This window comes from Rhinolophus ferrumequinum, chromosome 13 (assembly GCF_004115265.2).
Source record: "Rhinolophus ferrumequinum isolate MPI-CBG mRhiFer1 chromosome 13, mRhiFer1_v1.p, whole genome shotgun sequence".
NCBI classification, from domain to species: Eukaryota; Metazoa; Chordata; class Mammalia; order Chiroptera; family Rhinolophidae; genus Rhinolophus; species Rhinolophus ferrumequinum.
Genome location: NC_046296.1, coordinates 18,162,046 through 18,177,761, shown reverse-complemented (window position 1 = coordinate 18,177,761; position 15,716 = coordinate 18,162,046). Strand labels below are relative to the sequence as shown.

At 41.4% G+C, this 15,716-nt stretch overlaps 1 protein-coding gene across 1 annotated transcript in view; it reads left to right on the top strand.

Annotated features, from left to right (window-relative positions):
* Positions 1–15,184, top strand: part of ALMS1 (ALMS1 centrosome and basal body associated protein) — a 149,455-nt gene extending 134,271 nt beyond the window's left edge. Inside the window, exons 19-26 of the mRNA XM_033124877.1 lie at positions 418–621; positions 1,018–1,247; positions 1,994–2,177; positions 3,110–3,173; positions 9,622–9,721; positions 10,815–11,895; positions 13,048–13,223; positions 15,129–15,184. Of these exons, the coding sequence (XP_032980768.1) occupies positions 418–621; positions 1,018–1,247; positions 1,994–2,177; positions 3,110–3,173; positions 9,622–9,721; positions 10,815–10,859 (827 nt within the window). The 3' untranslated portion in view covers positions 10,860–11,895; positions 13,048–13,223; positions 15,129–15,184. The remainder of the gene's footprint in view (positions 1–417; positions 622–1,017; positions 1,248–1,993; positions 2,178–3,109; positions 3,174–9,621; positions 9,722–10,814; positions 11,896–13,047; positions 13,224–15,128) is intronic.
* The last annotated feature ends 532 nt before the right edge of the window (positions 15,185–15,716 follow it).

Sequence of the window (15,716 nt, the reverse complement as noted above, 5' to 3'; positions counted from 1 at the left end):
TATGCCTTTCTATAGCTTTTGATTTTATAAAACAAAAATAAACTTCCCCCTTGATTTTTTTTCCCCCTCAAGTCTTGTCTTTATATCTGTCAACTTCTTCCATACCTGGGCAACTGCCAGTAGGACCACAAACACTTACTGTTTTTCTTGGGATCAGAACTGAAATCGTTTACCGATTGAAATCTATGTTGGTAGGTCTTTCCCTCTAGTATCTAAACTGACTTAGAAATACCCTCTTCCTCCCCCAACCTTTCCTGTCTTCTTCTCTCTCCCTTGCATACCCCCAACCCACCCAGCAAAGGCAGAAACCTGCGTTTTTGAAGACTTAAAAAATTTTCATGTACTGACTTGAATACATCTGCCAACTAAATTTCTTTCAAGGCTGCTCTCAGAGACATCTGTGATCTTTCCCCTCAGGGAACTTGGAGATTGTAAATGGTGTTAAAAAACACACTCGAGATGTTGGGATGACTTTCCCAACTCCAAGTTCTAGCGAGACTAGAGTGGAAGAGGACAGTGATGTGACATCTTGGTCAGAAGAAAAAATAGAAGAGAAAAGACTTCTTACCAGTTACCTTAAGGACAAAAAGTTAAAGAAGAATAAGCAGAGTTGTTGTGAAGGTCAGTTTCTAATGCTTGGTTTTGTAGCAGAAAAAATAGTGAATTTCAAGCCTCTTGCAATGCTAAGATTCTTTGTTTCTAAGTGACTCTGTTGTCACCCCCCACCTTCCCCCAACACCATCATGCCAATATATATATTATATATATATACACAATATATATATTATATACTATAGTGTGTGTGTGTATATATATATATATATATATATATATATAATATAGTGTATTTTTTCAGAGTATTTAGCACTACGATTACAGTCATACCTGCAGTTAAGCAGACTCCTGGGCATCATGGTGACCTCTGACAGCTGAGTCTGCTGAGAGCCTATATTATGCACATGTCTCTGATAAGAAAAATGAAAGCTCTTTTTTCTTATTTAAAAATATTTCCTATAGGAGTTTCATGGTTTGTTCCCGTGGAAAATGTGAAGTTTGGTCCTAAGAAGGAAAACCTGCCCAAGCTTTATGGCCCTGGTATCTCCTGGTTTGCACCAGTAACCAACACGAAGCCCTGGAGGGAGCCACTACGGGAACAGAACTGGCAGGGCCAGCACGTGGAGAGCCACGGGTCACCTGCAGGCCCAGGCAAGGGCCCGCTGAAGCCATTTGTCAGAGTGACCCTACAGGTACAGTTACATTGAGTTCATTTTTATCCCTCTGTTTAAGGGGGAAGAAAGGGCAAGATAGAAAGAAGTTAAGTCTGTGACACGGTCTTCTGAAGTACTGTCCTGTGACCCTCGTTTCTAGCACCTCTGTAGTTCATCTATCCTCAGTCTCGTCATTAACCGAAGGCTGCCGTACTCTGTTAACCATTTTAAATCATGCAGCACCCTCAGTGTCTGGGGACAAGGTCACAGAGGGAGGATGTTGTGATGCTGCTGCCTGCGTTCGTAGACACCTGCATGTGGAGAGCTCTGGAGGCCTCATGTTTGCCTCAGCCTTCTATTGTTACTCATTTATGTACCTCCTATTTCTGTTTAACACAGGGTTTAAAGGTCCAAGTCTCTTTATGTGTCCCTTGGAGCTAAAGGAAAGGAAATGTTATTTAGCAATGTATTTGTTTGAAGGGATATTTAAAGGGGCACAATGGACCAAGCTCAATCCCATTGACATTTGGGAGAGTTGTAATTGCCACAGTCTTAGTTCTTGGCTTACTCCAAAGGCGTGTCTTTGATCCCTGTGATTTCCATTATGGCGCTTTTCCCCACAGAGAGTTGTTAGATTATTCTTCAACTCAAGATATTTTCTAGAGAGTAGAAAATATCTCTAGAAACACACTCGCCAAATCTGTCAGTCAAGTACTGTTTCTCTAGGCCCTTGGACAGCAGGTAGCATCGTCAATGTGAGGATGTACACTTTTTCTCCTTCTCAGGAGTCACTGCAGCTTCACAGACCTGACTTCATCTCCCGCTCTGGGGAGCGGATAAAACGCCTCAAGTTAATAGTCCAGGAGAGGAAGCTGCAGAACATGTTACAGAGTGAGCGGGAGGCACTGTTCAACACTGTGAGAGAATGGCAGGGCTACCGGCACCCCATACGCCCGCTGCCTAAGACAGGTACACTGTTCACTTTCTTCTCACCGGTTAGAGAAGGCAAGATCTGCTGCTTGGTTGGGAGCACTGCTCAATGCCGGGCATTATGTGGACAGAAAGTGACTTTTTGCTTGCTGAGATTCACATCTCCTTAGCTAGCAATCAGCACTTTTGTGATCCAAGTACGCCCAGTTACTCTCGCTCTGTCACCGAATCTTAAATATGAGAATGTGCGGTGAGAAGGGTGTTTTTGTAAACCAGCTCTGTGTCTGAGCAAGTTAGTTCCAAAAATAGTATAATGTTTTCTTCTTTAAAGATAGGGCTGATTCCAGGCTTACCTACCTCATAGGGTAGCAATAATATTAGTAATAATAATATTAATAGTTGTGGTAATAGTAGTAATAATAATAATAATAGTTATGTAGCCCTTATGTTTTACCCAGGTACTGTTCTCGTTTAATGCTTACAACACCTCTCTGAGGTAGATACTATTAATATCTCTATTTTACAGGTGAGGAAACTGAGGCAAAGAGAGATTAAGTACCATGCCCAAGATTACACACCTAATAAACTGGGATTTTTAACCCAAGTGGGCTGATTCCAGCGTCTGTGCTCTTAACAATTATGCTAGGTGTAAAATCTCAATAAAATAATATATGAAAGCTGTGAAAACTAGAAAGTATTACATAATGCTTCCATCACTGCCTTACCTATAAACTGGTGGTGTTTCAGTTTACACTCTCGAGTCTGTGCCATGGAGTGTTGTGTCTTCAGGAGGCAGGCTGCTGTCACAGTCACCATGGTCTAACCCTGGCCTTGGCCATCGCTGACCACCCATCACTGTCAGCTCCCAGGAGCTGCACAAAGTCCTGGCCACTCCCGCTCACAGCGCCTGCACACCACAGCCTTCCTTGTTAACTCACTAGCCACTGAAATCCCCCTCTTCTCTTGCTTAGGCTTCCTGGCTGCCCAGAAGGACAGGCCTATTGGCAAGAAGGAAATGATTCAGAGGTCCAAACGGTAAGGCCAAAAGAATAAGAGTAATTACAAAAGCACAAAACAGGCCACCAAGTGGCCAAGAGCTCTGGCTTGCCCCCAGAATAAAGGCATTCTGCTCAAGTTAAAACATTATAAGAAAATTAGTTGGGAAAGTAGTTTCTCACGTATGGCTCTAAAAAAGAAAAGAAAACTAAGCAGCAGGTTATGGTATGGATGACTTGTGTACAAAAGATAAAAGAATCCCCACTAATTTTCATGCTTTAGTCAGACTCGTCTTTATTAGAAACCTAAATGTAAACAAAGAATATTTAGAATTAAATATTTATGTGGGGCCTTACCCTTTCTCTAGGCAATCCCATTTCTAGGCATTTATCCAATACAGTGAGAAATAATGGAATACTCTCTAAGACACATTAAGTTAAGCTTAAAATAAAATCAGGTTTCAGAAGCATGTGTATACTGCTACTATTTATAGTCTTTAAAAAGAAGTACTTATGCTTATATAGATGCAAATACCGTATTTTGCCGTGTATAATGCATACTTTTTTGCCCAAATTTGTGAGGGAAAAATAAGGTTGCTCATTATACATGAGTAATATTAATTCCATTTCCTTGAAAGTTTGGGCCAAAAACATGGGTGCGCATTATACACAGGAGCACATTATACATGGCAAAATACAGTACTTTATATGCATAGACTATCTCTGGAAGGAAGCACAAAAAACTGGAAATAGTGGTTGCCTTTAGGGAAAAGAACTGAGTGACTAAGGTTCAGAGGTAGGAGAAAAGACTAATTTTTTGCCTTTTTATACTTTTTGAATTTTATGCCATTGCATCCATTAGCTGTTAATTAATTAGAGATATGCATATATTGATCATGAGAATGCCATGGAATAACTAAGTTAAGAGTTACCTTTTAGGGGTTCATTAGCTACCTCCTTAAATAAGAACAGTTTTATAGTCAGCCATAGGCTTGAAAAGAGTTTCTCTTAGGTAATTAAAGAATTCCTCTTGAAATTTTGTTTTTACTTGCCATTTAGTAAACCCTTTCCTTAGATGTAATTCAGAGGGATGCTTTAATCAAGTGGTCCTCCAAGGGTGGACGCGGACCTCTAGAAGTTGCTGGGGCCCTTTCAAGGGATTTGCCAGGTCAAAACGAATCTCAAAATAATACCAGGGTATTCTGTGCCTTTTTCACTGTATTGACATTTGCACTGGTGTGGAAGTAATGGGGGGAGAGGTAAAACTGCTGGTGCCTTAACACTGTTTGAGACAGTGGCACCAATCTGTGCGGCCTGGTAGGCCATGGATTCTTCAGAGCCCCTTCTAATGCTGTACCGGAAGTACACACAGCACTCCTGCTGCGTGCCAAAATCGATGTTTGGCTCCAGGAAGAGCACTTCCGCAAGGGTTTGTGGGGCAAGCTGAACTAGCGGCCTTTTTCATAGTACATAGCTTTTACTTGAAAGAATGACAGATAAAACTGATTATTCTGACATGGGTATATGACAGGCATTTTCTTGAAAAATGAAGAAGTGACTCTGTCACTTCAGGGAAAACAGCTGAGGGTATTTGTTGCCAAAGAGAAAATTTGAGCTTTCAAGCAAAGAATAGAACACTAGGAAACTCGTATTTACCATTATGAGCTTGAGTATCTCCCAATACTTAGACTTTTAAAATATTTAGTTTTAATTTCTAATACAGTAAGTATGGATATATAAAATTCACATTGACCAAAATGGGCCTCAGTTTTCAGGTGTATAAAGGGGTCCTAAGTCCAAAAAAGTATGAAAACCATTTCTTCATTCTGTCGCAAAATTGAATTAGGGGAAATTACAGTGTTCACTCTGTGGCAGCTGATTACACTCTCACCTCAGTAAGGAGCTCTGGCCGTGAGGGACCATGAGGGCTGCCTGCAGGAAGAGTGACAGGTACCTTCTGTAAGGTGTCAGTGCTTTAAAACATAAACATAGTTGTAGAAATGGATATGTACCCATCTCTGGGAAGAGACTCAGGTTTTAAATTGACACCATTTCATTAGATTGCTTCTATTCAATTTTATTTCTGGTATGGCCCCCCTTTTTTTTCTTTTTCAATTACAGTTGACATACAATATTATATTAGTTTCAGATGTACAACATAGTGATTAGACAATTACTTAACTTATGAACTGATCACCCTGATAAGTCTAGGACCCATCTGATGTGGTATGACCCCTTTTCAAGGAAGCCATCCACTTCCATCTGAGAATCATGGAGTTGAATGGGATCTTAGAGATCATCTCGTCCACCCTTAATTGTTAGGAAACTGCAACCCAGAGAGAGGAAATAGCCCAGCAAGTCAGAGCCAGAGCAGGGGAGAGAGTTCCCCATCCAGTACCTCTGGATCTCTGTGTTACTCATCATCTTCACTCATTGCCTACCTCTGCCAAAGATGTTTAAAGGTTTCCGGTGAGAAGAAAGGATTTGGAGAAGAGAGAACTTGACTCTTTTAACTGGACACATTTCTTCCAGTGTGTCCTTCAAGAGAAATTATTTCATTCATTTCTTAATGTATGTGCCAGGCACTGGACTAGGTGCCAGAGGTGAACGATAACTGACTCCAGACCACGAGCAGATGGACAGTTTCAATAATATTTAATAAGTGCTTTCAAGGAGCCATTTCCAAAACATAGTTTCTGGTTACTCTGATTCTTCTGGCTCCCAGCATTCCTGGAATACAATCTTTCCTGGTCCATGCAGATTTTCCCTTCACACCACACGTTCTCGTGATAACTCTTCTTTAACTCTTCTTTTCTTTTGTTATCCCTTCTCTAACAGTGACTTTTCTTTTCAGCTTTACTGAGATATAATTGACATATAACATTATGTAAGTTGAAGGTATAAAATGTGATGATTTGATACATGTAGTATATATTGCAAAATGTTTACCACAGTATGGTCAATTAAAAAATCGTTCACCTCACATAATTACCGTTTGGCGTTCTTGTCATTATGGTGAGAACATTGAAGCTCTACCCTCATAGCAACTTTCCAAGTATACAATAGAGTATTGTTAACTAGAGTCACGACGCTGTCCATTAGCTTCCTAGAACTTATTCCTACTATAAAAGTTGGTACTTTTTAACCAACATCTCCTCTTTCTCCCATCCCTCAGCCCCTGACAAGCATCATTCTATTCTGTTTCTATGAGTTTGATGTTTTTAGATTCTACTTCTAAAAACAGTGTGATATCACTGTCTGACTTATTTCTCTGTCTGACATATTTCACTTAGCATATTGCCCTCAAGGTCCATCTAGGTTTTTTGCAAATGGCAGGATTTCCTTCTTTTTTGTGGCTGAATAATTCAGTATTTCATTGTGTGTCATTCATCCATCGATGGACACTTACATTGTTTCAATGTTTTCACTATTGTGAATAATGCAGCAATGAACATGGAGGTGCAGATATGTCTTTAAGACGGTGATTTCATCTCCTTCAGATACACACCTGGATGTAGGCTTGCTGGATCATATGGTAGTCCTATGTTTAGTTTTTTGAGGAACCTCCATACTGTTTTTCATAGCGGCACCAATTTACATTATCACCAATAGTGCACAAGGTTCCCTTTTCTCTACATCCTCACTAGCAGTATCTATCATTTATTTATTTTTTTTATAATAGCCATTCTAACAGATGTGAGGTGATATTGTAGTGTTCACAAACAGTGACTTTTAAAAATGTGCATTTTTCCTCTTTGGTCTCTTTCCTGATCTCCACTTTTTTGGTTACAGTTAGTGATCATCTTCACTATGCCAAAATGGGACACCCCATTCTCCACTCCCGTGCTTGCTTGGGACACCCAGTGATTATATCCCATGAATTCTTCACCCAAGTCACGACCTCTTGCAGGCTAGGCCTCACAATGTTTCCACACTGATTTGTCTCCATTCTATTTTCAGTGTAGTCATTGATTTCCATGCACAAATGGTCCTTGAATGGCTTGTTTATTGCAATATCAGTAGTCTGGAGATAGGCAGTCATTCCTGCCGGAATCATTATTTGATCTATTCTTCTCTCTGCAGGGAAGTTCTTCATGTCTTTAGTGCGGTGAGTGCTGGTGGAATCCCAGACCAGCAGACCTCTTTGGCCACCTCGCAAAACAAGTGGCAGCATTAAATCGACCCACTTCCTTAAAACTGCTTGTGTGCACCAGGCATTTTCGGTTTCAAGAACATAAATGCCTGAAACACGTTCAACCTTATCTTTCTTGTCCTTAGTGATGATTAGAGGTGGGGCTTTCTTTCCATCCAGACGAATTGCCAAAATACAGGTAACACATGCACTTTCATAGCCAGTGGAGGGAATGTAGATTGACGAGGCACCCCTCTGATCAATTGGCGTTTGAGATCCATGGCCCATAAACGCTGCAGTTTCATCCATAGCAATCATGTTGGAGAGTTGGTATTTAGAAAAGTCGATGCCATCAACAAAGGACTTGAATGCAAGTGCACGTTTAATAACTTCAGTATCTGCCAGCATGAACAGTGTTGTCAATTTTAGAGACAGTTCATGTGGCTGAAGGAAGCCATCCAGCCAGTGTTGTGATGCTTTGAATTCTTCTGGAGATATTTGTAACTGTGGTGCCATTGCAAGGGCAAATGCTTGACTGTCAGCGCTGCGCAAAACCAAAGCCTTTGCTCTCCTGTCAGCAATCCATTCACAGATGATGTCTTCCAGCTCAGGAAATAATGGTTGCCGACCTGATCCACACTTGCGCTTCTTAGCATTTCCCTCATCCACCTGTTGACTGAGGTTATCGTACTCTGCTCGCCATTTTCGGACCATTCAGAGATCCAACTTCTCTTTGCAGAAAGCTGTAAGATTCTTGCCCCGGGAGTCCTCCTTAATTCCTTTCTTGTACTCACGGAATAGCTCTTTTTGCACTCATGTGGGGGTCAAAATATTATTCCCTTTAAATCTACCATTAAATCAATTGTTAATTGAAGACTTATGAGACAGGAGTGGCAAAAAAAATGATGACAGTTAAGAATGGTGGGCCACACAAAAGCAACGAAAAATTGCAGGCAACCAAAATTCAGAAAACGTTTATTTCACACGAGTGCATTAAATACGCCCCTTGCAACACATGACATATTGAATTATGAAGATTCATGTTAGACACAACCACGGCCGTTGTTACCAAGTGCGCATGTTACTCATGTGTTGTGTCTGTACTCCGAGTGGTCTCGAGTTCATCTGTTTACATAGGCATTTACCTCTTGTCCAAAGTCTCCCACTTGGGTATTTACAAATACTTAATTATAATTTATATTATCATTTATTTTAAATATTAAGTCAATATTATTTATTTAATTATATATTCATATTATTATTTTATAATTCAGTATGTCCGTCATGTGTTGCAATGGACGTACTAAATGCATCCATCTGGCTGACGATCTTAACTGGGGCTTATTTTGGTGGTAGGGCTTATATTACGAGCATCCTGAAAAATTATGCTAGGGCTTATTTTCCGGTTAGGTCTTATTTTCAGGGAAATACGGTACTGCTTGAGCAATGTTGACCAAAGTGTCCACTTGCATACATTTTTTTGGTGCCCCCGGTTTGTAGCCTGGTTTTTTTGCTCAACATTATATTGTGAACATGTCCCCATATCATTAAAAATTCTTTGAAACATCTTTTTTAATGTTTTGTAATGATTCCATAATCTGTTTAACTGGTTTTTTTTTTTTTTGAAATTTAGATTATTTCCATTTAGGGTATATTTATCAAATGCATGTTTAATCATGTTCCTCCCTACGTAGAATCAGTGGCACCATCTCAGATAGGACAGAGCCCAAGGTTTTCACATGGCTAACGGCCCTCCACAGCCCACCTCACCTTCACCTATCTGCTTCCCACCTGCTCCACTCATTCCTCTCAGGGCCTCCCTTTCGCCTCCTATTCCTTTCTGCTCCTATTTTTCCAGACCCATCTCAAGCTTAATCTCTTCTCTGGTCTTCCCTGACCTCCTTCAGTCAGAATAAGTTTCTTCTTTTCCTATAACTCTGTGTAGCATTTTGGAGATATGACCCTTATAGTACTTTTCTGTCCCGTTATTTCCCTTATGTTTAAAAATAGAATAGTAATACACGTTCATTATCTCCTATTGAAAGTATACATTTTTGCATATAGAGTGAAAAGCTGTTTATCTCCACCCCTTTCTCCCACTCCTATCCCAGCAGTAACCACTATTAGCAGGGTTTTATTGTGTTTTTATTTATCTGTCTTCCTTCCTGATCATAAGCTCCCTGGGCCAGTGTCTAACAGGCAGATGGGCGCACAACAGGGGCCCAGAGCCTGTCTGTGAAGGCCCGAAGGCCTTAAGAGGAGTAGAACTTAGGGAGATATGGTGAGAAGAGCTCGTGTGTCTCTGGAGTTTGGTAACCTCATTGCTTTCTGTCTTTCCACTGGTGCCATTTCTAAGGATTTATGAGCAGCTTCCAGAAATACAGAAAAAGAGAGAAGAAGAGAAGAGGAGATTGGAATATAAGTCGTACTGGCTGCGAGCCCAGCTCTATAAAAAGGTCAGTCAGCCTTAGAGCGGATTGATTAAGTTTATCAGGGGAAAGAGAAACTGAGAGAAGCACATCTGACCTGTTTGGATTAATGACATTTGGGGCGTGAACTTAAGCTCCTGATGCATTGTACCACTGCTGAAATTTAGACGATAAACGCACCTGTGACTAGCAGTTTTCAAATCTAAAAATAAGTCTAAAAATAGATTTCAGATCTAAAAATAAAAAGGCAAATATAAAACAGGCACCTTCCAGGCATACATTTGGAATGAAGCCAAATTTCATCCTTAGGCATCAGTTTAGACGTATGTCATGGAGGTAACATTCAAACCTATGAGAATCCTTGGGTTTCCATTCCAGAGTCCCAGGTGGTAGCTTTCTGCCCCTGATAGTAAATCAGGTGCCTCTAGAACTTTTAAAATACACTGGAAAACATCCGGGGATAGCTTAAGAGTTGGCGGCTTACGAAGTCAGAGCTGCCACTACCCTTTCCTGTCCACAGCCCCAGGGAGATCGGGGTGCGGGGCCCAGAACCTCACAGGCAGGGGACTTGCTAGCAGTCAGTTCCGTGAGAAACCAGACAGGCCACTGTGCCTGAAGGTCCGTATCCTTCACTGCCCTCGTTTCCTTCCCAACCCCCTCACTTCCCCTCCAGAAGACTCTGAAGTCAGAAACCAAAAGGCGAGTTCCTACCAGACCGACGTGGGATTGGAAACTGTTTCTGGAGTGCACCCCAGAGCTCGGGCCGGGCTCCCTCTAGTGGAGAGGCCCAGGCACTGCATGGCCTGTGTGGTGTATAAGCATCAGGCCTCTCCTTGTGCTGGTGTGTTTGTGAACTGACTGATGGATTAGTCCACCAGGATTACAGATTTATCTGTGTCTGTATAGAAATAATCGATACTGAGTATAGATCGTCTTCCCTTAAACACTTCAGGAAGCATTTTTTGAATAATTACCACAGTTTCTGTAGCTGGGGAAGATAAACAAGATTTGGGGAGAGCCACACTGGTCTCCTCAGCAATATGTCTGGGGTAAAGAGTGCCTGTCTGCCTCTCATAGCAATAGTTTCTGACTTCTTTCCTGCCTTTCTTTTCTTCCACAGAAAGTGACCAATCAACTCTTGGGGAGAAAAGTTCCCTGGGACTGACAAGATTATTTTCCTCAGAGCCTTCAAATTTTATTTTATCAACCTGAAGAAGCACAATCCTTACTTTCATGAGTATGGTTTAATAAAACTAACTCTTTTTCCACGTGTAATTTAGAAGTGGTAACCTTCTAAAGAGTCTGGAACAGAGGGGTGATTAAGAGAATTCATGGTTTAGGAGCAATACTTTCTGCAATGGCCTTGCCCACAGGGATGTTTGTTACAACTATATTATCTCTTAATTCTAGCCAAGAATTAGACCCTTTTTTGTATGTGTTTTTATACTTTTAGAAAATAAATGACTTCTTATTGACTCATCGTAAACCAAGCAACAAAGGATCATTTCTTTCGCATCTGGAGATGTGCAGGGAGCAATTGTTCCACCCACCCCGGGAGCCTCCATTTAAAAGCATCAATCAAGGGAAATGGGCCGTGAGAATGAAATGCAGCGTTTCTCTAGAAACACAGCTCACCGTGGCAAGAGCGCTATCGTAGGCTTTATGGGGTGGGTGTCTGGTTAGGGTACCCGCTGGGCATGCCCAGAGCCTCCCAGCACCGTGGACCCTGAACCTCCCCTTAGCCTCATCCCAGCTGCTTTGTATGTCGGGACAAAAGGCCTTTGGTGAACTTTCCTCCACCCACTCTCTTGTTTTCAGGACTGAAGCCTCAGACCATTTATCATAGCTCATGGAAAACCACTTCTGAAAAGCAGAAGTTAATATATGTGATAATGCACAGAAAGCACCTGGAATTACAGCTGAGGCCCAAAGTCGAGCAGGGCAGGGTGCTAAGCAGACTTATTCTAAGTTCAGCGAAGCTCCAGCAGGGCAGTAGGGGCCAGTTGCCTCCCCAGAAAGCTTCCTGAGAGGACATATCAAAGAGCAGGCCCTGCCACCAAGCACAACTCAGAGCTTTCAAATGATGCCACCTAGACTCCCTAACTCAGAAGAAGACGGTGAAGAAGGCTCAGAGAAAAGATCTGATGGTGCATGTGTGCGTGCATGAGAACTCCTAGTTCTTCCCTGTCGTACTGGACAAGGTAATTAACCACTGCGGGCCAGTTTACCTGTACAATGAGAGGGTTAATACGTGTAAGCCCCCTTTCAGCTCTCAAGGGCTGTGACTTGACAAAAAACCAACAACCACAGGATTTCACTGGAGCAAACCAAAAAACACACTTTACCAAACTATATTCTTTCTCAGAGCTCTACCAAACGATGTGGGCAGGGAAGGAAAATTGAAGATGAAGTTTAACTTGACCAGAAAGTTGTGAAAGGTTGTGGGAAGTTATTACTCAGAATACAAACAGAAAGTGAGAGTTGTTTAGAATCCAAACCCACAACTTTCCAAGGTAAAGATCCTGATCTAAGGAAACTCCAGCACCTCCCCCAAGGCTGGGTCATTTTCCAAATCTGACTGGGCTGCATTTTAAGGGGGTTACAGTCACAAGGCACAGAGATACGGGTTCTTCGTTTTCTTGGTCTGCAGCCCTAGTCCTGTCTGCTCCTGTCCTACGTGTCTTTCCATAGTTGGCCAGAAAAAACCCAGAGTGCAAAGCAACTCCTCCTTAGACACTAGGGTAAGTTCTCCCTTTGTTTCTTCTTTTCCTCGTCCTCCTTGCTCTTTCCTCTGCTGCTGGTACCTTTACTCTGGAAGGTCTTGTTGCACAGGTGAAATCTGAGGCTGTTCTCTGGACTTAGAGGAAATAGAGCCCCACTTTCTAGACTTCTGCCTGGGGTTTGAGGCCCAGCATGTCCCTGGAGACGTGGCCAGAGTCACATGTGCCTCGGATCCCTGACCCACCCTCATGGCAGCATCCACCCAGCCTTACCATTGCTGCCCCGTGAGGCAGTGCACCATCAGAATCTATGGGGCAGATGGTGCTGGACTGAAAATACTCCTACTCTAACTTCATGACACAGAGTTCCATTGAGAAAAAGTGGGAAAGTGCTCGTAGGGACCCACTGTCAGTCCCCGACTTACAGGCTGGGAGCTTTGGCCAGGGAGGAAACCAGGGAGCAGCCTTCATACTCAGGAGACACACCCCTAGTGCCATCTTAGGACAGGCAGGCGTCAACTCCAGACCCCAGCAAATACTAGGAAAGAACCCATTATTTCCTGAATCTCCGGTTAGATAGTAAGCGCCGTGAAGGCAGGAGTCATAACTGCCTCGTTCCCTTTGTTTTGCCAGGGCCTAGAACACTGTGACTCATTAAGGATTGGTTGAAGGGCGTGCAGAAGGTGATCAGTCCAGATTTGAGAGGCTCTGGGAAAGACTTTAGGAAGCTCTAACGGGTAGGTTACGGAAGGCCCCTGAATGTCATGAAGACATGGAAACATCTGATGGAGTTGGCGATTGAATAAATGGTAAATACATAGAAAACTAAACAATAACCAATAAAAGATAATTACCTGTTCCAAGGGAAAAAATAACAAAACAAAAACCTGCACGAGAGGAGAAATAATCGTAGTTTTACTACTATGTAGCTTAGCCTAAGCACAGAATATTGATGGACCCCAAACAGGGACATATCCTCTTTGGGAAGCCGTGGAACAGGAAGGTTGCATGTGCACGGTGGAGACATGGCCTCAGCCTCCTGGGGGCTAGGCAACAGGCCAAGACTGATCAGTCAGGAAGGAGCCACACAAGCTCGATTAAGAAGTGGCAGTATGTTCGCAGGGGGAAGTGTCGGGCTGCTCTTGCACATCACAAATCCATAGCACTCTCTTTAAAATAGGTACATACATAACTCAGGTACATATATAACTCAGAGATTGAAAAGAAAAAAAAATACTGAAAAATTAAAGACTTGAATGTGAAAGGCAAAACATTAAAACACTAAAAGTAAATATAGGAGAGTGTCTCTAAGAACTTAAAAATGCCAAGGCACACAAAAAAATTTAAACCATAAAGAAAAATACTGATAAATTCAATTGATAAAATGTAACAATTTTGTTCATCGAAGAACACATGAAAGTCAGTGAAACTGCAAGGCACAAATGGGAGAAGATAATTGCAGCATATATAACCAACAAAGGGTTGTAGCCAAAATATATAAAGAACTCCTATTAGTCAATTTTTTAAAAGTCAATCTATAGGAAGATAAGCTAAATAAAACAAGCAGGCAGTTGCGCAGGACAACAAACACAACTGGCCTGTAAAAACATGAAAATTTGCTCAACTTTAGGGAAGTGCACATTATTAGAATAAAAATAGCTCTTTACACTGACTGGGTTGGCAAAAATTTTCAAGTCTGACACTGAAGGGTTGACACTGGATGTGGATCAAATGAAATTCACGTGCCGCTTGAGGAGGTTTGCATTCACTCTGCAACCTGCAATTAATTCTAAGTCTGTTCTGGGGAAAAAGGCACACCAGCTGTCAGCCCCAGAAAGGCTCCCAACAACATTCTTCATAATAGCAGAGAACTGTAAACAAGTCCAATGTTCTTTGACAAGAGAATGGATAAATAAGAAGTGGTCACACAGTAGAATGCTGGACAGATAAGAAAATTAATGAACAACAGCCACACACATCAGCCATGATGAATCTTAGAAATAGTGTTGAGTCAGAAAAGGCAAACTGCAGAAAACAATTGTATGACATCATCATCATTACAAAATTCAAAAACAATCCAGATTGACATTGTTTAGGGACACGTCGGTTTTTTCACATGTCCAATTACAGTTGACATTTAATATTTTATATTAATTTCAGATGTACAACACAGTGTTTAGACATTTATGTAATTTACGAAGTGATCTCTCCTCCCACCCTAGTCTAGTACCCCCCTGGCATTATACAGTTATTCCAATATTATTGACTATATTCTCTATGTCATGCTTTATATCCCCATGACTATTTTGACATGTTTTAAGATGAGAGATAGATGGATAGAAAGATGGATTTTTTTTTTTTTTTTAAGGAAAACTCAATAGTGAATACCTCTTGAGTATGATGGGATCAGGGAAGAGACATAGTTTCTTATAAAAAATTGTGTCACCTTTCTAGTTCTTTAGTTGGGTTCATGGGTCTTCGTGTTATGCATTATAATTTATGTAAGATTATTTTTATGTATCAAATATTTTCTAATCTTAGAATAAGCAGTTTGAACAAACATAGTTAAACATAATGTCTAGCTGTTGTAAACAATGTTGCCATAAACATCAGGACCCAACGTCAGCTCTGAGTGTCCTTTGTAAGCCTGTTTGGGAGGATTCCTTTCCTTACACTATGGTCCGGATTGTTAATTGTTTTTCATTCCCCTCTAGAATATAATCTACAGGAAGACAGGAGCTTTTTCTGACTTGCTCACAGCTCTATTTCCAGTGCCTACAATAGCTTCTAACCTCAGGTGACAATAAAGGTTGTTGGATGTTCAAATGTTGTTGAACTAAATGTTGTTTCACTGTCCCAAAATGAATTATGGTGATAACTGAGATGAACGATGAAAACCAGTGGCCTTTATGCTCTTGGGACCCAGTCTTTTCTACAAAGCAGTTAGAACTAGGAACAGAAAGCCTCCAAGGCTAAAGGCCTTTGTTAATTGAGCAAACATTTATTGAGCACCTGTCATGTTCCTGGACCTATGTTAACCAATGGGTCTACAATAATGAAAAAGAAAAACTCGGTTCCTATTTTTTAAGGCCCTCTTGGAGAGGGCTTAGAGCCACCAGGAGGGAAAAAAAAAATCTATTAAAGACGATTAAGTTTCTCAAGAGGATGCTAGGTGAGTTCCAAGCATTGAGACACTAAAACAGCCTACTTTGAACATTCTGAAAGCAGAAATGGAATGTGTACTAAAGACAAATTGTTCACATTGTTGAACTTTTTGCTGTGAATCCATTGGGAATATAAAA